Source organism: Malurus melanocephalus, unplaced genomic scaffold, assembly GCF_030028575.1.
Source record: "Malurus melanocephalus ecotype Western Australia unplaced genomic scaffold, MMel_1.1 scaffold_37, whole genome shotgun sequence".
Lineage (NCBI taxonomy): Eukaryota > Metazoa > Chordata > Aves > Passeriformes > Maluridae > Malurus > Malurus melanocephalus.
The window spans coordinates 3,500,414-3,525,612 of record NW_026623269.1 but is presented as its reverse complement, the minus strand read 5'-3'; the positions used below and the strand labels follow the sequence as shown (position 1 = coordinate 3,525,612).

Genomic DNA, 25,199 nt, shown 5'->3' with positions numbered 1-25,199 from the left:
TGTGTTTCTGCTCTGAGGAGTTGTCATTCCTTTACTGTGTAATTTATTCRATGGTGTTACTGGTATGCTATGGCATTTGTGGTGTGCAGCATGATTTTTCATTGCTATTTATAACATTGGTATTAATGGTAAGTTTGGTGGTATAGTGAAAGAAAGATTATGATCTCTTCCCCAATGGATAGCAACAGATAGGAAATAATGTATTTCATAATGGAACAATGGAAATAAAATGCTACACGTTAATTAAAGGTGATTAACTGAAAGAGAATACAGTTATTTAAACATGCTGAATCTAAAAAATAGATAATATTCTTTAAATGCTGTCAGCATTTTGAATTTAGGTACCTTTTAAATGCACAAACATCAAGGAATTAAGAAAGGCTTCTGTGAGCACTCTTTGGTTAATGGTTTTCCTGGTATCATGGAATCATAGAATCACCAAATTCCCTGTTTAAAWAGTAATGCCTGACCTGTAAAGGTCCTTGAATGTGTCCAGAGGAGGKCAACAAAGCTGGTAAAAGGGCTGAAAGGAATGTCCTTTGAGGAGCTGCAAAGAATTTTGGGCTAGTCTARTTTGGAGAGAAGGAGGCTCAGGGGTGACCTCATTGYCCTCTACAACTTCCTAAGAGGAAGAGGGAGGTGCTGATCTCTTCTCCCTGGTGTCCAGTGATAGGATGTGTGGGAATGGTTCAAAGCTGTGCCARGGGAGGTTCAGACTGGACATTAGGAAGCATTTCTTTACTGAGAGGTTGCTCATGCACTARAATGGGTTTCCTAGAGAAGTGGTCAAAGCCCCAGGCTTCTCAGTATTTTAGAGACATATGGACAGGCATGGACTAGGCAAATAATTTTACATCCCACCCAACTGAAAATATTCTATCCTTTTGTATATGTCATTCAGCTTTTGGACTTCTCCCAGTCTCCAGTAGAGATCTTGTGAAAATGTTTCTGAAGAGTGAAAAAAAAATTAGTTTTGAGTGCAGGTCAGTTGCAATAACTTCAGATTCTYCCTGCAAGGTACATAAGAAGAAACAGTCTCATTAACTCTTTGCTCTGAAAAAAATGCTTGGAAGTATGACAAAGATTAGAATTTTCTATGTCTTTTCAATCTGTTAGAAAAAAGTAAAAAAGTGAAAAAGCAGCAGCAGAATACTCTGTGGTAACAGACTGRTACAGAATATTTACTGGAACGTCTCATGAAATATTAGTAAGGGGTTTTTGTATCGCATAATTCTGTAGATTTTGGTTGACATATTGGTTTAGGCTACCAGCTTTCAGAAGCCCTGCCTATGCCAGATGCCTCGATAAAGGTCAGAGGGGCGTGACTCACCTGTGGGGAGTGTGTTGTCACCACCAGCTCTGGGCAGGACAGTCCCACCTGTTGTGTCCCAATTTCCATGGCAGATGCATGGCTGGCCCGGATTGGCTGCGCTGGCTCCCGCCTCAGCAYGGATTGGCTGAGCCTTCCACCACCTCTGTCTCATCTTGCTGGCAAACTGGCACTGCCCGGCTGCAGCTCCTCCACACTGACCACAGAGGGACCGGAGGATGCCCACGCATCAGCACTTGGTCAATAAGGTGTGTTGTTGGGGATGTGGTGGACAGGTGCACTCTAACTGGTGATAYTGATTCTCACAGCCTAAAGAATAAGTCTGTGGCTCATCAGCAGTGTCCAGGAGAAGGAGAAAAATACAAAGAATGGGATTAGAAAGGGGTATACAGGAATTAGTCTTAAACTGTTGACAGGATGTTGCAAGGACTGTGTTTTTCAAATTACAGAAAGGTATTTATCATATTCATTAAATCTTCTACATTTACAAGCTTTTCAAACAACTTTTGTCTCTATTCAGAAGTTTGCCCAAGGCTTTGGAGGAGCAAACCACYAAAGTGTCTCTTCCTCAGTCCAGCAGACTTTGAATGCAGTAGCTAACTAGCATTCAGGAAATTAATTGCTGGCCTGAAGTTGTATTAGGCTGAATATGGAAGAGGATTCCTAAGGTAGCAGTTCAGGTGTTGGAAAGATGTGGGTCATGTGGACTCATAGCAAGAAACGTTTGAATCTGTGATAAAAAATTAATTAGAATTTTTCCATCAGATAAAGGAACTGAGGATAWAAGTTTTCATAACAATAGCCAATTAGAAGTTTTCAAATAATATTTATTTGCCAAAATTMCCTATGTTTCTATTTTATAAATATTTACCTGTTGTTTCTTAACATTTTTCATGGAGAAAATGTAAAATTTGTGGTGCAAGGTAACATGATTATATTGAGTACATATTGGAACTTAGAGTCCAGGGAAGATTTCTGCCTCAAGTCTGGACTTGAATTTTTTAAAGATGCTAATATTTCTCTTTCACATCTAAAATTTACTTCCAAAGATGGCATGACACTCTTAGAACACCTTTTGAACTGTTAAATCAGAGAGCTGATGCAAAGAGAAGGAATCTCAGCCATGTGTCAACTTGTTGGACTTGTGTTTCTGGCTCTTTCATAGACAGAAAAAGAGGAAAGATTTCAGASTGATTTTCTTTCATAGCACTTTGAAATGGAACATCTAATTAGAAAAAAAAATTTTTTTCCACCTCTCAATGAGTCAGACAAAGATTTCAACAACACATAGAATKGTTCATATTAAATCACTGTTTACCACATCTATCGATATAATAGCACCCACATGCTGTATTTAAAACTTAATTAGGGGTGGGCCACGTCAAAATCGTCACAAGAGATTGGATAACCGCACCCAGTGTGCTGATACCAAAACATGATGCTTACCGGGATCCCATTTAAGTGACACTTTGATGAGGCTTTAGAGAGGTACAGTCTTCATCCGCTTTAAAGACATGATAACTTGCATGTATCGCTTTCCTGGTTGCTGCACTGACTAGTTGTRACACCATGCAAACCTTCATCATCTTCCTTGGAAATCTTTCAACACTTCACAGTCAYCTGTTTTATTATTTGTTGACTCAGTGGCTTTTTAAAAGTTGTTGAACTTCAGAGTTAAGTACACAGGTGTTTGGAACTGTGGAGTTTTCCCCTGCTTCCAGATGCTTCTGTTACTTATTCCATTAGCATATATAAAACCAAATGGTCTTACACATTCACGCATGAATCAAGATACATGACCAGATGGTACAAATTGAACTCTCRCATTGTGTTTGAAATGCTTTAGAAAAATCTCAAGTAAATATGTCCATTCTTCCTTTTACAGTCTGTTGTGTCACACAAGGCAATCCTGTAGCAGACAGCATGTAAAATAGCATTATTAAATACTTCTTGAGATTCAACTGTTGTATCAGCATTTTTGCAGCTGGAACAGCAAGTTGTTCATAAGATGTAATGRCTTCTGAAATTATGTAGTGCCATGGCTGCATGTTTGGGCTTTGAACATGGGCGGTAAAATCTGGTACTAAACACCTGAAAATACTCTTGGGAAATGTTTCCTTTCTTTCTTGGAAACAGTTTGTCATCAATGTCAGTACTGCAAGTAAATTATAAAGAAAATGTATTTTCTCTTAATGAAAAAGTCCTTGAAGYCTGGACTTCAGTCTGGCCTCTTAGTATTTTTTTGTGAATTTSTGTACTGGGTATAGTTTATTCTTAACTCATAAATAGCATGCCGTAGCAATTTGTATTTTTTAATTGTTTAGAAGTTCCAGAGCACTTTGCAGAAGTCTTTTTGTTGAGTCCTTGAGGAAGCAAATATCTTGAAAACCTGTAATTGTTCTCCAGGGCATTTAACTGGMTTTCTTGACTGTCCCTTGGAAGTGAGAGTAGGGAGAGCAGTCAAAAGAGAGCCTGCTATTCATGGTTATGTCTACAGTTTCAGAGAGTAAGGATTGCATCTTAGTTCTGGAATAMCCAGGGAGCTGAGCTTAATCTGCCAGTGCAATAATAAGGAAATCTCTTTAAAGACTTTTCTAGTTCAAAGGTGTAATTCAGCAGACACAGTTGTTAGTGGATTGCTGACATGTAACGTGAAAATTTAAACTTCCATTAATAATTCAGTATTTTTAAATTATAATATTTGTGCCTATTATTGCACCTTTCTGCCAGTGTACATAAGTATTTTATTTTAATTTTTGTTATTCAAAACAATAGCTTTCTCGGCTTGCTTTGTTTCAGATATTTGTCAAAATGGCAACTACTTAAAAGAATTTACTATGAACTGTATTGTCTTTTTGTTCCACAGATGGGGAGACACTCCTGCTTTGTTGTTTTGTTCTGTGGGATATTCTTGCCTGGAATTCTTGGTTTTCCACAGACAAACTCCTCAATTGATTGTGATTCTCTGTTACCAAACTATGAAGCTGAACCACAGACATCTGCACCACCATATATTATTGCTGTATCTTTTGATAACTTTGAGCCWGGAAATGAAGTCCAAGGTAAATAATCTGAATGACATAAAATCTTTGTCTTTCAGACATTAGAAGACACGTCTGTGTCTTCAGAATTACCAGTCTTTGTAAAATTGCCCTACTTCCCTCTCAGTCTAAATAATATAATTTTTAGCTTCACTCTGGTTCATGTATACCTGAGATTTTTTTTTTTTTTAATGTTTTCATATCTGTATATACATACTTGTTTAACTGGAAATGCATTCTGTTTTTTTTCTTTTCTCTATCTAATAAATAGATCTTAACTTTATGGTGTAATTTTTGTGGCAGAATTTTAATTAAGTGGGACAGCTGGCCAAAATGGACTAATAATTAGTTGCTCTTCAACTTTGTATTTGAGTATCTGCTGTTGAATCAGTCCTCTGCAATACAAAGGGATCCTATTCATTAGTCCTTCACATGCTGTCATCTTACAGGAAAATAAAAAATCAGGACGCAGTATGAGACAAGAGTGAGACATTTTGAGTCATCCTTCTAAGAGCTGCATCCCAGATTTTATCAAATTGCAGGACGTGGAGCTATTGTGATTTAAACCACCTTTTTATCTTCCTAATCCCAAATTGCTCTCTGGATGGAGCACCTTAACAGCCTTGTTTCTCCACACTATGATGTCATCTCATGGTGCTGTCACACTGTGAATGCTTCTTTTTCTAGCCAATCATTCTAGAAGCATGGAAATAGAATAGAGTTGTGACCTGTCACATGTCTGCTGGATCTCAGTAGCTGAAAAAGAGCATTATTCACTAAGTAGGTTCTCTCTAGCTGGGATTCTGTTTTGCTTTAACCTGGTAGCATAGATGTACTTCCACAGAGGGTGACATATAGGGAGAAGAGTGGAGAAGCTTAGAGTCCAATTATTGCTGCCATTCTTGGAAACCTTCAAGAATGGGAGGGCTCTTTAAATACTGATACTATTTTTAAAGTACTATTGACATAAAAATGACAGATGGATTTAAGTATATGTAGACTGTTCTGCGAGGTTAAATGAGATTTACCATGACAAAAATATTGAATCCCTTTGTCCCTTTCTTTTTTTTTTCCTAACCATGCCTATTTTTAACACTACTTTTCTCGTGCTTCAAATTGTAAGCACCCWCATCTCGGGGACCTGCATTAGGTCCCCTTCCACTGAGTATATTGCAGTTTCACTGTCACATACCATGTGCCAACTCCTATAGTTCATCTCTGTTGCATTTAGCCCTGCATTCAAGGGCTCCATGTAATTAGTCCTGGGAGACCTGGGGAAAATTAGTGAATTAGCACTGAAAGTTGATGACAAATTGGAAGTCTAATTGTGCAGGTGTTTGGAAATGCTAAATTATTAAGGTAGATTGGTCTTTGCCTTGACTTCTGTGTCATTTCCTGTTCATCCGCTCCTGTTTTTAATGATGACATATATCTCTTTTCATAAACCATTCTGATTTTTTTTTTGTCGAAGGTCTAGTAATGGAATTAGCAGAGAAAAGTTAAAATAGAACAGAACAAATTTGATTCTGACTTTCGAAATTTAATTTCAGTTTGGATACACACAAAGCATGAAACTATCTTCCATATTTTTCTGAGGTCCTTTAGTAACAAAATTTGAGTAATATTGAGTATCTCATATAATTATTAATTTTTCATGTTTAATTTAGAATATGGAAGCCAAACTGTAGTTTCTCTTTCCTGTTGTAATACATTAAAAATGTGTTTCTGCATTTCAACCTTACGCAAYAGCTAATCTTTTCTTATAAAACAGAGGTAGAAAGAAATGCAGTTCTCTTTCTCTTGTAGCAATTTTCATTTTGTAGGCCTTATTAGACAGAAAATAAATAACCTTTTGCTCAACAATGTCACTTGGTAGAGCAGAATGTATTTTAAAATTGTCAGAAAATCATAAATTTCRTGTTACTTTACATAGATGAGCCTTTCCAATTTTTTTCCCTTTCCTTTATTTTTGTTCTCCTTATAATTAAGAAAAGCATTTAAAACATTTTTTTAGAATTGTACAAGGCTTAAAGTATTTTTCCATAAAGAGTCTTCTGCCTTGGAGTGAAGCAAATTAGATGGTAAAAATTTAGGTGCTTTTGTCTGTTTGTGAAACTCACGTTTCTCAAAATGTCTATTTTCACAGTGACTCTAGAAGCACTTGGAGATGCTGGATTTAAAGGATTTAATCTACAAGCTCGAGAAATAGATGGAGATGTTCCTATTGGTACTTTTAAAATTACAGATCCAAACACTAAAGGCTTGGAATGTCATAACATGACGGTATGTGTTCACTCTTTGGACTACTTACTGAAGTTTGGGTTTCTTTTCAATAATAGAAGTAGGGATAATTTTTCATATAGAAAAGCTGTTTCATCAATAAAGTTTAAAAAGTTAGGCTTTCTCAAGAACTACATCTACCCTTTATATTGTGATATGAACCTAATCTAGAAATTCCCTGGCTCTTTTTAGGAAGACATCTGTCTACTACAACTCCTGTTGTAGTGGAGATATTTCCAATAATAATATAGGTGAAAGTCACCTTGGCATCTTATGTAATTATATGTATTTATTTTAAATTGCAGAATTCAGCAGTAAGTCATGCAAATTCAGACGTGAAACAGAAAGTTACAACAACATGGATTGCTCCACCTGATGCTGGAGAGCTTCAATTTATGTAAATAGTTGTTTTTCAATATTTTTGTTTGCCTTGAAATTTTATTTCTGTGTTGACAGGGACCTGTGTTGATGTTTATAATATTGTTGTCTTGTCATCACCACTGTTTTTTTCACAGTTTGCCATAACTTCCCACTATATTCATTAATCTCAGCATCTGTTTTATTTATCTTCAAAATTATGTGGCATAATACAAGTGACTATAATGAAAACTATTCTGTGAAACTTGTAGTGTATACACTTAGAACCAAAACAGGGTGGATATTCTTGGCTGGGGGCAAAGGGGGAGGAATGTTTATTAGTATTTTAAATTGAAATATTTTGATGGAAAAATAATTATTATTTTGTTTTCTTTCTAGTGCAACTGTTGTTCAAAATCTAGAGAATTTTTGGGTTGGAATTCAAAGCAAAACTCTCACACCTACGCATTCAGAGTCAGTTAATGGGACAGGAAAAAGTAAAAGGAAGGTATGTTATGAGTGTATTTGAATGCTGGAAATTAATACAGAAATTAAAGTATCTTTGGCTTGATACAAGGCATACATTTGTTGTCATTTACTTTTAGCCAAGATGGCCAAAATAATTAGATGTTTTCAGTAATTTTAATTGAACTGGCTAATCCTCTTACTAAAATGGTGGAAAAATAAAGTAAATATGATTTTTCTCCCACAGAAATAATGAAAGTAATAATCTAGTTATCAAAACAATCCNAAAATTGGCTATAAGGAGAACTGTACTTTACTTCTGATGTACAGTACTGTTCTTAACTGCTGTCCAGCCCCTGGGAGCTGCAGCTTTGTAGCATATTCTTGAATGGAGTTGGTAAAATTTTTTTGCCAAGAATTATGCTTAYATGAAGCATATTAAATATGATTGGCAGCTTAAATAAAGAAACTCTACTAAAATCTTCTATTGGACGGTAGCAGCACTGATTTTTGTGAACTTGTGATCTAACCAAGAGTGAATACCTGTCTTTAGTCTCTCACTTCACCATATGTATTTCCTGTTTCCTATAACAAACTGGCTTTTTTTTTTCAGTAAATAATCTGGAAATGCTTTCTCTTTTTTTTTCTTTCCCCACAGATTATGATAGAATTAGAATGTAACAAGGTAAGAGCAATTTTTTTCAATTTCCCAATTTTCAGTTACCTCAGTTATAGAATTCTTGTCCTAGTCATGTCCAMTTATTTCATGCTTGTAGAATAAAGATTGCATTGTGCCATTCAWATTACTTTCCTTGCAAGATCTGACTTATGCTTTCATTTTCTTATTCAGTTTTGAAGGTATTATTATTTTTAATTAGGTAACATCAGTTCTCAGATGAGATTGTTAAAATGTGTAATATATTGTCAGCAATTACATGTTTGATTTCCTTGCTTGGACCATCAATGTGAATTCAGTTGAATTCCTGTTTAGAGTAATTTGGTGTTTTTACACTGTCAATAAACAGTAACTGGAACTTGTACTTTCTTGCAGCGTGGAGGGACTTACTCAACAGGCCGATGCATCATGGTGAATATTCTTTATCCAAAGACATTAACATGCTGCTAACTGCCTGAGATCTCACAGCCTAGACATGTCTTCATTCCCCTTGTCACTCAGTTTAATTTTCTTTTTGACAGTTTATCTTTGTTGATTGAAAATTCAAAACTGTCTAAATGGYTGTCAGCCCTGTTACCATTTCCTCCTCCAGCTCCTCTCTAGCTAATCTCAAGTAGCTTTATAATAGAAGTTTTCTTTTTTCTGTCTTCACTTTTTATTCTTTCTGTTCAAGATCACTTCTTTCAACAGCTCTGATACTTGCTTTTTTTAAAATCATAATCTAGGTATAAAATAGAGCTATTTAATTTTTTTCCTMTGAAAACTGTCACTTGCATCTGAGTGAAGAAGCCTCTTTTTCTTGTTTGCTTCTTTACAGCAAATATGCTAATGATTACATAGTCATATCAGGAAAAGCTTTCATCTACTTTTAATGATTGTGACAGTGTAGGTTTCCTCCTTAATGATGGACRTCAAGGCTATGAGGTCAGATAAAAAAGGATGCAAGCAGCAGAATTATAATTATTATAATTGTTATAATTATTTATAACAGCTAGATTGGTACAATTTTGATTATTTGTCTTAAAAGATCTCTGAAATTATTTTAATAGTATCAGCTTGCGGAATGAGGTCATGGAAATCTCCTTTGTGTGTTCTTCCTTTCTCCACCAAGTACAACTTTCTTTCCTAAAATCACTTATATAAAAATATTTTTTCAGCAAAATAGTAAAAACTCTCCTGTTTTCTTTACAGGCTGGACCTTCCGGTTCCTCTCAAAGCAGCTATTCAGGCAGTCAGGTATGAGTCCTAAATTCCAGCATTTTTATGTTTTCCTTCAGTAACCTTGAATGACTACAATTGTGTAATTACAGAATACTGAGGTGATTTAATACTGTACTGAAGTATCTTCTCTGCTAGTTAACCCAGATAGCAGTTATTCATCCAATAAACAGTACGTTCAGCACCTGGGTTATCTGGTAATATTCCATTTCTTCCATCTATACTATTTATAATGGAATTACCAGATACTGAGAAATATGAATTGCTTAGATAAATGCCAAAGACTGGTTTTCTTGTATTTTTAAAATTCATGRAACATATTCTTTTCTAAGAGTTGAGTTTCTCATCTTGTCATATAACTACTTGAAGTTGTTAGTTTTTTTTAGAAAATATGAGCCATTCAGTAAAATTTTGAAAGTTTTCATGACCAGTACAAAGTTGATGAATGCTATGTGAAATACAGATGATAGGTAATATCTCATACTAAATTAGAATTATTACAGGTAGTGCCMGTGAACTAGTAACCTCTTAACTTATCTGTTGCTTGCACACACCAGTATCAATTGTATAGCTTTTCATGCCATAAACAGCGTGGCACTGTTTTTTTTCTGTCTGCCCCATTTGGGTTTTTTTTATGGAAATAATTGACTTCTGTTTTTATTTCAGGGTGGAGTAGTATACACAATAAGCAAGAGTGGATGTGGCCCTGTGAGTACTATTTTTACATTTTCTTTTTTGAGCTCAGCATAACTCTGTAGTAACTCGTAGCAYTCAATAGCATTGTTTAATGAATGTTCATGCAGCAGACTCTGTTCCAAATAGAAAATAATTGTGAGAAATAACTGATTTCTTTTTTTTGTCTTAGGGAGGTGCTGCTGGTGCATATGGCCAACACGCCTGYGGAGATGTAAGCTGGTTATAGATGTTTTTACTGATTGGCTCCTACTATGCTTCTTAACTCATCTGCTTATTGCAAATTTCATTTGATTCTCCCCCGGAGAGCCATTGAAATCTTCATAAATATATTCAGAAAAATAGGGATACTTTGATAAATTATTCTCAGATTAAAACCCAAAATTAAAAGGTGTTATTTTGCCAGTTCCCTGAAACCTAATCATTTATGTTATAAGGTATATATGTATATTTAGGTGATACATATCATCTGTTAGAAACTCTTAATTTGTTACCCTTCTAAAATGTCAGAATTCTTACTGTGTAATGCTTTTCTATCAATTAAAACAATTGTCTTTGGATATTGCATATTGTACAATATTATTTGGAGGTTTTTRCAATCTTTGCATATTAATTCTTTGGTAGAGAAATTTAGAAGAGAAATTGCTATTGCTCATTTGTTTCATTTTCACTTGAAAACAGATTTATAATTAGAAAATTATTGTATATATAAGTACCTTATCTATGGTTTTTTTTCAGAGTTCATCCATATCCACCAGTGGTCTTACTTATGGCCAGGTAACTGTGTTTTCTAACATGTTTTTAGCTTCCTAAGGTATTCCAAAGCTAAGCAGTTATGCCCAACCTTTACTGAACAATAATTAAGTTTGTGGAAGGGGTTCAAGGCAAATTGTCTTCAAATGTTTTAGTAGTGATCACATCTGGAAATAACTTCTGTAAATGGGTTAAATATTTTGTGTATGCTGCTATCTCCATTTTGTTAGAAGTTGCGTTTATTTTGCCCCAAAAATTAATAATTATTCTATAAATGGACACAAGTTACTTTCATTAAGGTTTTACAAGAGTCAGTGCTTTCTTTGGTGTTTACTAAGAATTAAAAGTACTTTTTGTGACTTCTCACATTATTTTATGCTTCATTTAAATAATTTATCTGTTATTACATATCCCAGTTTTTCCAGATTCTATTCGAATGGCAGGTTTTTTAGTTTTGAGAAGATGTGTTCTGGAGCTTGTGTTGTTTTTTATGAAAGTAGAAGATCTTAATCATTTTTTCTATCAACAGATTATTTTTACTACATAGAAATTTCCAATTTGAAGTTAGATGAAAGATTTACAGGTTTTATTCAGTGTTCTGTAAAATTAGCAAAATAATTGGGCTTTTAGAAAAAAAAAATTAAACTAGCTGATTTTTTTTCAATTGTTACTTATTAACTGCCAATATATTCATATTTTTGTCCAGACTCTTATTTTGTTTGGTACTTCAGGRGTATCATGGTAGCTATAATATTCTTGTGAAGAATAGCACTATAGTTAATTTGCCACAACCAAATCAACAGATGCATTCTATATTCTTTACAGTCTGTTCCTTCAAGCAGTTCAGATTCCAATAAGAAGGTAAGCACCCTTTTTCAAAGGGAGAAAATTCTTACAGATATAACTTGGTAGGACTCCTTTTAGTTCAGTTAAGACTTTTCAAGCTTTTAACCCAGATTGATTCATATGATTTCATTTGGTTTGGTTCTTAGAGGCGGGAAGAGCTTCTAATAAGAAAATATTAACACCTAAGCAGAAGATACAACTATTGCATTTGGATTAATTTATTTTTAATGAGCTCAATATAAAGTTTCGGTTTTACCATAATATTGAATAAAGGCAAAAATGAATTGAACTTCTAGTTTGGGGTGGGAAGTTGAAGATCAAAAAGGACACACARTACAGGCCAGTGGATATGGTACCAGACACGAAATCCTGCTTCTGCTTCTATAGCTGAGGCATTGTGTGGATAGGGGCAAGTCTTTTATCTTCTTATACTCTTGTGTAAACTGTGTATACATACATATCATTCTTAGCTTGGTAACGTGCATTAAATTTTTTTATTAAAATACACTTTTATAAAAGTGATCTTTCATAGCATGATTATCAGAGTTTGTAAATTTACAGATTTTAATATTCTTCATTTTTATAACATATTTAACAATTTAAATAATCTCTGTGGTGAGTAAACAGCTTCCTCTGGTTTCTCTATAGGTAGTGGTCGTTGCCAACAGCAACCCTTTTCCACCTGTGGTAAGCAGTTTTTCTGTACAATGCACGTTTTCTCTACTAATAATTTTGACTCAAAAAGCTTTCAAATATCTACATTTCTAATTTTTTAGAAATATTCCTGGAGACAATTCTTTGGCCGGCAGGAATTACCCTGTATGTTACTTACCTTCCAGGAAAGCCTGTTGTAACAGGTTCAATCTCATAGTTCYGTGATTGCTGTTAGTACTTACAGAGACAATGGATTAGCTGCAGATCCAGGTCAATTTAGGTCTCAATTTATACAGTCTCAGTGGTCCTGAATAGTTTTGATTTTCTGTTTCTGTTGCAATTTTGTTTTGTAAATTCACTTCATTCTCATTTTTAAATTATTACATTTCCACTCTGCTTACTTGGAACTAAAAGTAAGTTTAGCCTTTGGGTGCTTAAAATGAGTTTTTATAATGTAATATTTTGTAGATGTTTAACTTCTAATAGAACATGTTGTTCTAACCTGAATGAAGGTAAAGATGCATTTATTCTATACCATCCTTTTTATGTAATTCTTTCACATTTCATTGTGTATTGCATCCTAAGTACAAGGGCTCCTTTTCCCTTTCTCTGCTGCAATATTCTGTTTGGGCTTGTGCAATAATTAAAGATTTTTCTGTTTCATTTGCAGCGTCACACCTTCCCTCAGGTAAGCATGCTTTTTTCTTRTGATTCCTATAGTATTATTACAGTTCTTATGGGAGCAAACCAGTTGTCTCAGGATGGTGTGTGTACCCTTTTACATTTGTCCTTCATACTCTAGAATTCAGCAGATAAATGACTGCATGAGGAAGTGGATTGATGTATGTCCAGTGCAGGTAAAGGAAATATGTCCAGTTCAGTCYAGTGAGAGGCTGGAGGGATGATGATGCCTTAGCTTCCCTCACCACATTTGGAAAAACTAAGCTGACTGCTAGTGCAGAAAGGTGGTGCACATAACCCGTGCTCCACTGCTCTCCACTGGAGACATAAATATACAAAATCACTTGGTAGGGTCAGTCTGCCTCCCCCAGCTTTCAGAGCTGAGAATAATCTACTTGAATATAAGGTGTTAAGAGTTGATACACAGTACATTACACATGTGACCTTTCCCTTTATTCTCACAACGTAAATAGTTCAACTTAGTATTTTCTGTTTAAGTGCATTGCCTTTAAACAAGTCAATTAAATGTGCTATATAATGGGGGTTTTGTTTCTGGATTTTTTTTCAGAGTTTGGGAAGTTCTGCTACGAGGATCATAGTACAGGTAGACATTTTTTTCAACATTATACTCGAGTTTTAAATGAAGCTTTGTCTTCCTAAACTAAATAATAATTCTTCTCTTAGGGAAATAAATGTGGATTATTTAGAGATATCTTAGATGTCCACCAACTACTGTGGTGGAGTAGGGCTTTTCTGTAACTACAGCAAAGGGGATATCTTAGCTGGTTGCTAATTGAAGACTATTGCAGCWGCTTTCTATGCTTAAAAATTTGAAAACTTATGTATGTACATTCCATAGTGCTTTCAAAATTGGCAAAATTTTACCATCTCAGTCTGCTCAGGAAGGAGGAGGGAATTCAAGAACTAAAGCTTGAATGTTACTCAAATATCAAATCTAAATTGCAACCTGCATGATTCCATTTTCATTTAAACAGTCTATTTTTTTTAACAGAAACACCCAGTTCAGAATTATGTTCTAAAATCCTGCTCTGGTGAACTCAAGTGTTTCTTTAATATTGTGTTCTCCTCATAATCCATATATTTTGTGGGAATCAAAATATTTTTTTCCAGTGGCTTTCACTTGGGTTAAATTGTAACTGTGGATTTTTAAATTTTGGTTTGACAAAGTCTTTTTCAGAAGTTTGTTGTGCTTATWAATGAAAAAAATCAGTCATAATATGAATACAAATAGAATGAGTTTTAGGCAATTTGTGTGGTACATTTGAAGGGCAGGTTTTAACTCACTTCAAATACCACATTATGACACAGCAATGTATTATACAATGAATTTTCATTTAAAAATTTAAATGAAAATTTAAATTCATTCAAAAAATTATATCAAGATGTGCAAATACTTATGACACTTTATTGGTGAAGAATCTTTATATACATTTTATAGCACATGGAGATGGCATAAAGTAAGAAAAGGTGTAATGAACTCTATGGCTTTCAAACTGTCTAGTGGATTGAAGGATAGAGTTGTTTCTTGAAATGTCTTAGTACATAAGCAATTACTCTTAAGAAGAAACAACCTCCTTTTTTTTTGTTCCTGTGTAGAGTGGACAAAAACAGCAAACCAGCAGCAGTRCTTACATTCAGGTAAGTGAACTTCAGGGGCCAGCAACTTGGAAATAAATTCCTGGATTTCATAAGTGCAGGTATTTCTGTTTCCCTAGCTTTTGTTCATAAAAATACCATCTAATATTGGTGCTGAACTGTTTTTGTTTGTGATGCTCACAAACACATTTCCACGTGTGAGGGGCTGACATGAAATGACTGTATTCTACTCAGTGTCTTCTAAAAGGTGCAATAAGGGTCACAGTGCTGAGAGGAAGTGATTCTAAGCTCATTACCAAACCATCAGCCCCATACYGATAGATTCAGATCCCATGCATATTAAATCTCAGATTMCAAAAGTCATAYGGGGTAATTGCTTAGCCATATCAAAAATGATGAAAAATCATAATAATGGAACTATGTGCAATGTCTTCCAGCATCACTTAAATCCATGAAGATAAAGCTACTTGTGTGAAAAACAGTGTGTGAATTTAACAAATACTAGAACTTGGGAATATTCATAGTATRAACTCAAGTATGAAGGCTCTGTAAGTCTTCCACATCTTGGGTGCTGGGTGTAGCAGGGATGCAAAAGTCTGTCAATATTCTCTACACCACTACATGCAACCATAAAAATGTTTCAAAAGTCGTTGACGGATGAGGGCCACAGGAAGGCCACTACTCAACATCATAAATACTCAATATGCACAAGGTTGGCAGTCATGGCTTCTGCTGGGAACAGGACAACCTATTGCACTGATGTTAGCATACTGATCTGCCTCCTTTCTGCTTTTTGAGAAACACACAAGCAGCTGTATTGCCTAAATATTAAGCTCTTCAAAAAAAACCTTTTTTTTCAAGGTGGTAATTATTTTCTCTTTCTTTAAAGGGTTCCCAAGGCAGCCAGTCTTTTGGCCAGGTGAGACTGTTGCTGAAATGTATTGATCTTTTCCSTAGAAGCCAGTCTTGTAAATGGGCTTCAGGGCATGAGCATGGTGTTTCTGAGTGGTCCTTGATTTTGGTTTTTACCACTGAAACACCATGAAGGAAAACAGCAGAGAGGACCTTTAAATGGCAATGGACTTTTCTATCACTGCTGGGCTAGGACAACACAGCTTTGTTTACAGCTGTCTTCTTACCTTCCTTACAGGGCTACAGACCTCAAGGTGGCAGTTCCTATGGCCAGGTAAGCATCAGTCAGTCACCTGTCAGAATATATASCATTTTAGAAATGGAGCACTGTGGCCCTGTAAAAGCACTCAGCAAGCCCTCAGAATTTTAAACTTAAAGACATTTTCTCTGAAAGTCTCTATTCTCACACTCAACATTTATCCACATGCTACTTATTTATCTAGAATACAAATGAAATCATCACACACAGCATCCTTGTGAGAGCCAGGAGATGTCTGGCTCTTCATACTGTCCTGCATGGCTTTAGGATGTAGTTGCTTGCTGTTGCTAGTGCAGGCTGGACCCCTTACTGAAATGGTGTCCTTGTCTTAGGGTGGACCAGGTTTCTCGGGCGGTAGCAGCAGTTCCTATGGCCAGGTAAGCAAACTGGCTATTCTGTAGAAGATTCTTCTCTGATCTCTGTGTGACCTGTATGACTGGCAGACTTTTGAGAGTSATGTTTCCCTTGGTGGTCTGTGTCTCAGTTTGGGCCATGGCTTCTGCTGAGAATCAATKTGCTGCATTGGTATTGGCATACTGCTCTGTGTCCTTTGGCGCGGAAAGAACCTTTTAAAGAATCCCACAAGCAGCTGTATCTCCATAAATATTAAGCTCTTCAAAAAGGCCTTTTTGTCAAGGTGGTAATCATTCTCTCTTTCTTTAAAGGGTTCCCAAGGCAGCCAGTCCTATGGCCAGGTGAGACTTTGTTGCTGAAATGAGTTGAGCTTTTCTGTCTTGTAAGAGGGATTTAGGTATGGGATTTTTTCCTTCTTTGTATTTCTGAGTGGTCCTTGACTTTGGTTTTTACCACTAAAATACCATGACGGGAAAAACAACTTACTAGAGAGCAACCTCTAATGAGAATGGGACTTTCTCTCTGGTATTCTATGATTCTGTTTCAGGGTGCTAAGACTGCACCTCTGCAGCTTTGTTTACAAATGACTTCTTGMCTTTCTTACAGGGCTACCAACCTCAAGGTGGAAGTTCTTATGGACAGGTAAGTATCAGTCAGAATRGAACATTTGAGAAAGGGAAGTGCCATGGCCCTGCAAATTCAGCCGATTTGGATATTTTTTCTTTTCAATTCACATTGAATTCTTAATCAATACATTTCTGAATCCATTTCAAATGTTTTGTTGTGAACATGTACATTGTGTTTTTCAGAGATATTTCCGGGAATCCTAGATTTCTGCTGCTATCTTACTTTTTCCATYGGTTTGGAATTTGTTAAGTTTATGGTAGAAATAATCTATCGATGMTGTTCCCATTCCAGTTGATCATACAATACAAATTTATGATCAGTTCTTTGCTTCCCTCTTTGTTCCCAGCAAAGTAGTGTTGAGGAACTAAAGAACTTTGGGTCAGGTTCTCAGCTGAAGGAAGATTTGGTCTCGGAGGATGCAGCTGACAAATGTCTACCTCCAGAGTTTTTATGCAAATTAGGGCAGCCCTAAAATAGCTATAAATTTTGTCAGTATCTGTATGTCAGATAGCAAAAACAGACACCATACTTTCAATACCTTTTGGTAATCCCTGTCTTCATAGCTMTCCCAGGCAGCTGTGGCACACGTCTGCATGTACATGAAACAAATGCACTTTTTTGAGATTATATTGAAAGCAGATTGCAACAGAAAATTGTAACCACAGTAACTTTATCTTGTTAAATTTTTTTTTAAAGATACATTCATCCTTGGTTAATTCATTCAATCTGCTACTTTCAATTGCATTGTTTTGTTTCTATTTTATGGACCTAAATTTTTTCTAAGATTCTTTCTTAATTTTTAAAATTTATTTTCATCCTAATTTTCCCTCCAAGGAAGGGAGTTGTGCAACTGGGGCCAGTGGAAAATACAAATATATGAAATCARTGTTCACCTGCTATTCAGCATTAACCATCTAAGCCCAGTGTCTGAAAAACAGAAGGAAAAATAAACATAATAAGAAAATGTTATGCCCCTTCTCGGAAAACCCTCACAAGACTAGAGTACTGTCTGAGACAAATGTAAAACTACTCTACGACTTTTGTTCAATAAACAGTGTGATCACTATTCCTCCAAATTAAGAAACATCAGAATAACTTTAATTAAGCAGCAAAATCTATACATTGTCTGACTTACTGTTTTCCTACCCCACAAAGAGACATTAGAGAGGCATCTGCTTCACAAATACAGTAACTATGAATCAATAATTAATTTCATACAGGGCTACCAGCCTCAAGGTGGCAGTTCCTATGGCCAGGTAAGCATCAGTCAGTCACCTGTCAGAATATATACTATTCCAGAAATGGAGCACCATGGCCCTGTAAAGGCACTTAGCAAGCCCTCAGAATTTTAATCCCAATGTCTGAAATCATCACACACAGCATCCTTGTGAGAGCCAAGAGATGTCTGGCTCTTCATACYGTCCTGCATGGCTTTAGGATGTAGTTGCTTGCTGATGCTAGTGCAGGCTGGACCCCTTACTGAAAGGGAATCAAATGGTGTCCTTGTCTTAGGGTGGACCAGGTTTCTCGGGCGGCAGCAGCAGCAGTTCCTATGGCCAGGTAAGCAAACTGGCTATTCTGTAGAAGATTCTTCTCTGATCTCTGTGTGACCTGCATGACTGGCAGACTTTTGAGAGTGATGTTTCCCTTGGTGGTCTGTGTCTCMGTTTGGGCMRTGGCTTCTGCTGAGAATCAATKTKCTGCACTGATRTTGGCATACTGYTCTGTGTCCTTTGGCGCAGGAAGAGCATTTTAGGGAATCCCACAWGCAGCTGTATCTTCATAAATATTAAGCTCTTTAAAAAAGCCTTTTTGTCAAGGTGGTAATTATTTTCTCGTTCTTTAAAGGGTTCCCAAGGCAGCCAGTCCTATGGCCAGGTGAGACTTTGTTGCTGAAATGAGTTGAGCTTTTCTGTCTTGTAAGTGGGAYTTAGGTATGGAATTTTTTTCTTTCTTGGTGTTTCTGAATGGTCGTTGACTTTGGTTTGTACCACTAAAATATCATGACAGGAAAAACAACTTACTAGAGAGCAACCTTTAATTGAAACAGGATTTTCTCTCTGGTATCCTATGACTCTGTTTCAGGGGTGCTAAGACTGCATCTGCAGCTTTGCTTTCAAATGACTTCTTGCTTTTCTTACAGGGCTACCAACCTCAAGGTGGCAGTTCCTCTGGCCAGGTAATTGTCAAGACATTCACTGACCATTAAGCAGTATGTACGTGATGTTGCCATACATGAATTGAGAATTCTGTGGCTTGTTTCTTGAAATAAYGTAGGCAAAACTCTTTAGGTGTCATGAACTTTTCATATGGCTCTGGCAACCATAGACTCACTGAAGAAGCACTTTCCCATGTAGGAAGGAGTGCATGCAGGTGTCAGCTTTTGGATGCACTTTAGTATTCARCATACTTTGTACTTAACCAGATAATTCACACTAGGATATAGCTGATCCTATAACTTTAAAGCAGCCTGGCTACTAAAGCTCTTGAAAATTCATATCTGTGTTTGAAATGGAGAATAGGAATATTTGGATAATGAGCTTCTCTTTTTCTTTTCCCCAACAGGGTGGATCTGTTGCTTATTTTGGCAGCAGTGGTTGTGGACAAGTAAGTCTTCTTTCTCCAAATTATTTGAAAACTATAGCCAGCTTTCCTTGAAACAGTAACATTTTTGATAATATCTATAATGTTTGTTAGCTTGAAATCTATTGTTTTCCTTGTTATGTGGTCTTATCTAGCAAAAATCTAATGTTTTCCTTGTTATGTGGTCTATCTAGAGCTCAAGAAAGGCCAGTATTGTTGGCCATTGAAATGGTTGCTGCCATTTAGAGTTACACACAGAAGACAAGTTTACTCAAAAGCATATAAAATTTGTGCTTGGAAATTTTTGGATGTTGCTTCATTACTTTTCTATAGAAAACTATAGGATAAGAGAGTGGCTTTTATGGAATAATAATAAATTAGTAGTYTTCATCCTGGTTCCATTTCAACTTGTGTATGTCAACAATGGTGTAAAGACAATGTCYTCAATGATGAGATCCCAGGTGAAGGGATCAGGAATGAGGCCAATAGTAAATCTATGTTTAAATAAATATATTGAGGAAAGCMACAAGAATAAAAGTTAAATATAAATACAGAGATTTTAAGCAGTATTTAGCAGAAATATTAGGATTGATGTTCGTTAGGCATGGATAGAAATGTTTGTGAAAGAATCATWGGAAGAAGTACAAGGACACAGCCACAATGAAACTGATGAACACTGAAGAATGTGTTACTAAGCTGTATCACAGGTTGACTTACCAAGAGAACACCTGTGCTGTAATAATGGRAGGGTGACAATCAGGGCAGAACTCTTTCTGTTACTGTTCCTCATCTTCTTGTCCCAAAATATACCCGAAATGGGCAAATGAATGTCATTGAGCAGCAGCCTTGCCTAAAATCCATGATGGGTGAATCTAGCAAGAGATTGATTATCAACAATCAGATAGATGGTCACCCAGTAGTAACAGTTTCTTCCAAAAAGACCCCTTCAACCCCTCCAAGTTCATCTTTACCAATCAAGAGGAACTAGGATCATACAAAGAGCCATCAGTTACCAACTTACCTCTTTCCATGTGGCTCACAAGTAGTCCTTTGATCATGTGTGCATGTGCCTTGTGTGGGGGTATGAGAGTGGCAGAGGGTAAAATCACACACTTAAAGGGTTAAGTAAAATTAAACTTACCCTCTGTAAAGTTGTATGTTGAGTTTTGTAATATTATTTCTCACATAAGAATGTTAAGGAAACTAATTATTTTGCAAGAAAAAAGGCATTTACGTTTTTGTTTGTTTGGTTTTAAACAGGGTACTTCATATGATAGCAATCCCTGCCACCAGGTAAATGGTCTTTCTCCTCTTATTTTAAGATGCATCCAAAATTAGTTTTTCCACTAACTCATTTAGTCCAAAATTCACATTCACTTTGCACAAATCCATGTAATGTAATCTTACAAATTTGAGATTAGAACTCACTATCATCCCATACACAGGAGTATCACAGGGGCTGTGGAGYCTTTTTTGCCCCTTTTTCCTGGCATTATGTCTCTAAAATGTCTAAGGCCCAATTCTGGAAAGAAGTTTGCTGCAGAGTTCCTTAATTGGTATGACTTAAACCAGGGCTGGAGTTCACCAGCTCTCTTTTTCTATCAAAAGCCAGAAAATATTTGAAGGCTTGAGGTTTCTGAAACAAACTGGCTTAACCATTGATTGAGTTTGTGCAGTGAATTATAGATAACTACATGCATATTTGTTTCAAGTTAAAATGTTGGAGCTCTAAAAAACACTATCCTAAAAGACGTCAGCTATGTTTAAAGAAGTCATCTCCRTGACATTTAAAATTAGGAAGAAAACAGCCATAGATGACTTCTTTTTTTATTCACAATACTTCTTTAGATTCTTACTGAGTTTTCACAAGAAACAGAAAAATTGTATGGATTAATTGTTCCAACAAATACTGTGTTTTAGCAGTATAAACATAGCCTGTATTTATAAACAACATAGATGTTCTACAACATATTATTCTAATGGGATATAGTGCATACAATGCATCGTATGTAACGTATTATTGTCACTTGATAGAATTATATATTTAATAGCTATATAATTATAATAGCTTTTAATTTTTTTTCAAGGTAAGCTATTTCTTTTTAAGACTATGTGAAACACTTAAATTTTGTTCTAAAATCTTCTGGAACATTGAAAAAAAATACTTTTACCTTCATCTTCCTTTGACTGCCCTGAATGAGCCCTCAGTCCTGTTTTAGTGAATGGCAAATATCCCCCACAATTCAATAGTTCAGGATTTCACTGTTCTTATTAGGCACTTTTGACACTAATACTTCTACAAATGTYTCTTCTGATTTCACTCAGAGGAGTTACGTTCTTTTAAAGAGGGCATGTTGAAACATATTGAGTGTTTCATTTAAAACCTTTTCCTTGAAGCCACTGTATCTCACAGGTCACAGCTTTCTGTGTAATAATTCTACCAGGGAAATTTTTCATTTAATTAGTATAAATCAGGTTTTCTACAGGTGAAAAAAATTATATTCTCTAGAGACAGAGAATGTTCAGAATGGAACTCATCTGTGCATTGGACATTACTTAAATGACTTATGTCCTGTATAGTTATTTACCATTGCACTACTGTCAATCTATGCTCATTACATTAGAAATTATATCTATATTGTGTATCTTCCTCTGCTTCTTACTCTTCCTTAGTGAGTATCATAGCTTTTACCAAAAATATTCCATGGCCAAACAATGAATGTCTAAAGCATGCATCRTTTTTATCTGACTTACAGGGGGGATCACAGGGTGGTCAGGTAGGTAGCTCTTTATTATGCATTGATAAAAACTTTTAAAGCAATTCTAATCCACAGTATAGTTCTCTTATGGGGATACACACTCTTGCCAAGTTACTCCATGTCCAGCCTGCAACTCATTCTCTGCAAACATTTTATCAGCCCTGAAATTCCACTTACATAGAGATGKAAGTTACATGGAACTCCCATAGAACTCAGCAACCTGGGATAGCTGTATGCACTCAGACAAAATTCTGCTCTCTAGCAATTATAACTATTGCTGTTCTGTTTTCACAGGGGGTTCATACTCCTCACAAAACTATGGTCGTAGTCAAATAAGTATTGCCTCCTACTGAGATTCTATGATGGTTTTAACTTACATGATGGTTGATCAATATGTGATCTGCAATATTGTAATGTGAATTCTAATTATGTTTTTGTTGTTATTTCTTAGCAGAGTGGATCATCATCCTCCCAAAGTTATGGTGGCAACCAGGTAGGTAGACCTTGATTTTCTCTAGTAAGAATTTTTATATCTGATAAATTATCTAGATATTTTGAAAATTGTATTTGTTCAAAGGAGTCCTAGGTAATTGCTTATTCCAGTTTTACAGCCTCTGAACCAAATCACAGTTTCTTCTGAACTAGATTTTATTTTTCTTTCTTTTATAGGATGGATCTTACTCACAAAACTACGGTGGTGGCCAAGTAAGTAATACTCTGTTTCACTACTTGTACATCACTGTATATGAACTTTATCCTGTGCTCAAAATCAGGGTTTCTGTACTCTAATTTTCTCTGGTTTTTATTGYGCTTTTTGTTTGTTTTAAAGGGTGGATCATCCTCAGACACCTATTATGAAAATCAGGTAACTAGTTCTTTCTATCTCCTAGTCATATATTATTTGTAGTCTCTGCATCATCTTTCTCAAAGCTGTAATAAGACATAATTGTTTCTCTACTCTTCTTGGTTTGGATTTCTTTTGTTGGGCGTTTTTCTTTACTGAGGATTAGAACATTCCCTGTCAGCAACTACTGCAGCTATGGTTTTGGCTCCTTTTTTCTGATAAAGATCTTAATTTAATTYAACTCAGCTGCCTCTTTGCATAAGCATCTCTTCTATGATGTTTTGTAGAGTACGATTTTTAGCAATTCATTTTTGTAAGGAAATAACTGGTATTTGATGTCCTTCTAGGATTCACAGGATTTCTCAGATGATAATAATCCCAATGCTTGTGATGATGTGAGTGTGCTTTCTCTAATAAATTTTCMTCATAACATTTATCATGTAGATGAGAAAACATTGCTCTGTTAGATGCAGTCTTTGGAGCAGAGTGATCCAGAAAAAAATGTTGAGTTCCCACACTAACAGCTCCTTCAGCAGCTTCATCTCCTCTTGCTGAAAATTGTCATATATATGTTTACAGATACAGTTAGTGCTTTTCAATGCATTTAACTTAAYGAAATGAAATATGAATAAAAATATTTCAGTGGCTTTGTAGTAACAGATGATTTCCCCCAAAATCTAAGGTACATTTTAGATTAATTAAAAAAAAAAAACAAACCTGAAAGAACATCTTTAAGTACATATGATGAATGCAAGAAGAAGTGACAGATATTCCACTGCTTTTCATGTTACATTTCTACCAATCTCAGGTTGTTATTAAAACGTTTTTCAGACTGGAATGGTAGAATTTCAAACTGAATAATTTAAACAAGGCTGTGCAGAATGTGAGAAAATAAGTGATTTTTGTTATTTTTGTATGCGGTATCAGAAACAATTAGTTTTCTGCAAGCATACTTTATTTAAATAATTCTTTAAAAAAGAAATAATATGTTCTTTTCCAGAATGACATTACCTACAATGCCAATAACCAGGTAAGTACTTTKTTTGTTCTGTAGTAGTCAAACTCTAATGATTAATGACAGTGCTAGTAATTGAATACTTCTATATTAGACCTGTTGACCTTGCGTGTATGATTTCTTTATAATACCCTTCAAAAAGTTAATTATATCTCTGTATTCAAGGCTTCTGCACAATTACTTAGAACTTCACAATACTTCTAAGAATAAATACTAATACATTTTCTTCATAATAGATCCACTTTGACTRGAAAGTTGTTTGGAAATTAATCACCCGTGTACATGAGACATGTACAAGCTTTTCTCACTTGTTCAGATTTAAAGTCACTTATATATCCAGCTGTTGTAAAGTAACATTTGTTCCGGGTATTAGGCRGTGTCACTTTCTCTGTCAAGACTTCCCATGTGTCCTACAAGTAGAAACGCTGATTAACATGGATAGATTGTGACCAAGCAAATATATTGTTGTGTAAATAAACCAMATTTTCTCCCATTTGTTTCTGTTTGTAGAAAAGCTTTTTCCATCTATCTCAGCCTCCTTYTGTTTTACTGCCATCTAGAGCAACCTTCTGTCATCAGCTAATTGTCTTTTGAGTTCTCAGCCATCCACAATTCTGTYCCCCTATTTTTCCCTCTGTAGTACTTAAGTACTGCACCAAACATGTATTCTAGAAAGTACAGAAAACATCTTTTGTTTTGGCTTGTATTTACCTTGAGTGCATTGCACTAGGTTTAATTCAAAATGTTCTTTAAAAAAATCCTTCATCAGCAGGCCCTGTTTAGGAGCCTCATCACTTTCTCCTTTATTCACAAAAGATGTTAGTATTCCCTTGGTAATCTCTATCCAGTCTGTATTGCTGGACTTCATTGTAAAAGGATTTTCTTTTGAAGTTTCTCACAAAGAAGGATGTGAAAAAAAACACCCCAAGAGAGAATCCTTATACAGATTRTTTTCTAAACTACAGTGGTTCAGCTGAGGGACTCTCCAAAGCAGGAAATTCCCATTGAAAGGGATTAAGTGAAAACAAAAGATATGCTTCTTTAGACTCTTACTGCTAATAAAATGCAATCTCTGTACATTTTCCTTTCGTTTCCTTTCGTTTCTTTTCGTTTCTTTTCGTTTCCTTTCGTTTCCTTTCGTTTCCTTTCCTTTCCTTTCCTTTCCTTTCCTTTCCTTTCCTTTCCTTTCCTTTCCTTTCCTTTCCTTTCCTTTCCTTTCCTTTCCTTTCCTTTCC

General features: G+C 35.6%; 2 protein-coding genes across 14 annotated transcripts in view; both read left to right on the top strand.

The window, feature by feature from the left end:
* Positions 1-1,481: 1,481 nt before the first annotated feature.
* LOC130572570 (putative defense protein 3) lies at positions 1,482-10,305 on the top strand. Its single transcript, XM_057364333.1, has 10 exons — positions 1,482-1,578; positions 4,197-4,392; positions 6,518-6,654; positions 6,957-7,048; positions 7,408-7,516; positions 8,132-8,158; positions 8,525-8,560; positions 9,341-9,385; positions 10,034-10,075; positions 10,233-10,305. Exons 1-10 carry the CDS (start codon positions 1,549-1,551, stop codon positions 10,287-10,289), a joined length of 771 nt encoding a protein of 256 aa, XP_057220316.1. The 5' UTR covers positions 1,482-1,548; the 3' UTR covers positions 10,290-10,305.
* Positions 10,306-10,769: 464 nt separating this feature from the next.
* The window catches only part of LOC130572565 (loricrin-like), a 32,608-nt gene continuing 18,178 nt past the window's right edge, over positions 10,770-25,199 (top strand). For 4 of the 13 annotated variants that reach the window (XM_057364324.1, XM_057364322.1, XM_057364323.1 and 1 more), the window contains exons 1-23: positions 10,770-10,837; positions 11,639-11,674; positions 12,308-12,346; positions 12,984-13,001; positions 13,563-13,598; positions 14,612-14,653; positions 15,501-15,530; positions 15,762-15,797; positions 16,115-16,159; positions 16,448-16,477; positions 16,743-16,778; positions 17,984-18,019; positions 18,276-18,323; positions 18,612-18,641; positions 18,907-18,942; positions 19,326-19,370; positions 20,607-20,639; positions 22,103-22,123; positions 22,557-22,598; positions 22,775-22,810; positions 22,935-22,970; positions 23,297-23,344; positions 23,950-23,979. In XM_057364324.1, coding sequence (XP_057220307.1) covers positions 10,784-10,837; positions 11,639-11,674; positions 12,308-12,346; positions 12,984-13,001; positions 13,563-13,598; positions 14,612-14,653; positions 15,501-15,530; positions 15,762-15,797; positions 16,115-16,159; positions 16,448-16,477; positions 16,743-16,778; positions 17,984-18,019; positions 18,276-18,323; positions 18,612-18,641; positions 18,907-18,942; positions 19,326-19,370; positions 20,607-20,639; positions 22,103-22,123; positions 22,557-22,598; positions 22,775-22,810; positions 22,935-22,970; positions 23,297-23,344; positions 23,950-23,979 — 843 coding nt within the window. In that variant the 5' untranslated portion in view covers positions 10,770-10,783. The remainder of the gene's footprint in view (positions 10,838-11,638; positions 11,675-12,307; positions 12,347-12,983; positions 13,002-13,562; positions 13,599-14,611; positions 14,654-15,500; positions 15,531-15,761; positions 15,798-16,114; positions 16,160-16,447; positions 16,478-16,742; positions 16,779-17,983; positions 18,020-18,275; positions 18,324-18,611; positions 18,642-18,906; positions 18,943-19,325; positions 19,371-20,606; positions 20,640-22,102; positions 22,124-22,556; positions 22,599-22,774; positions 22,811-22,934; positions 22,971-23,296; positions 23,345-23,949; positions 23,980-25,199) is intronic. The other 9 variants (XM_057364317.1, XM_057364318.1, XM_057364325.1 and 6 more) reach the window with 9 other exon arrangements.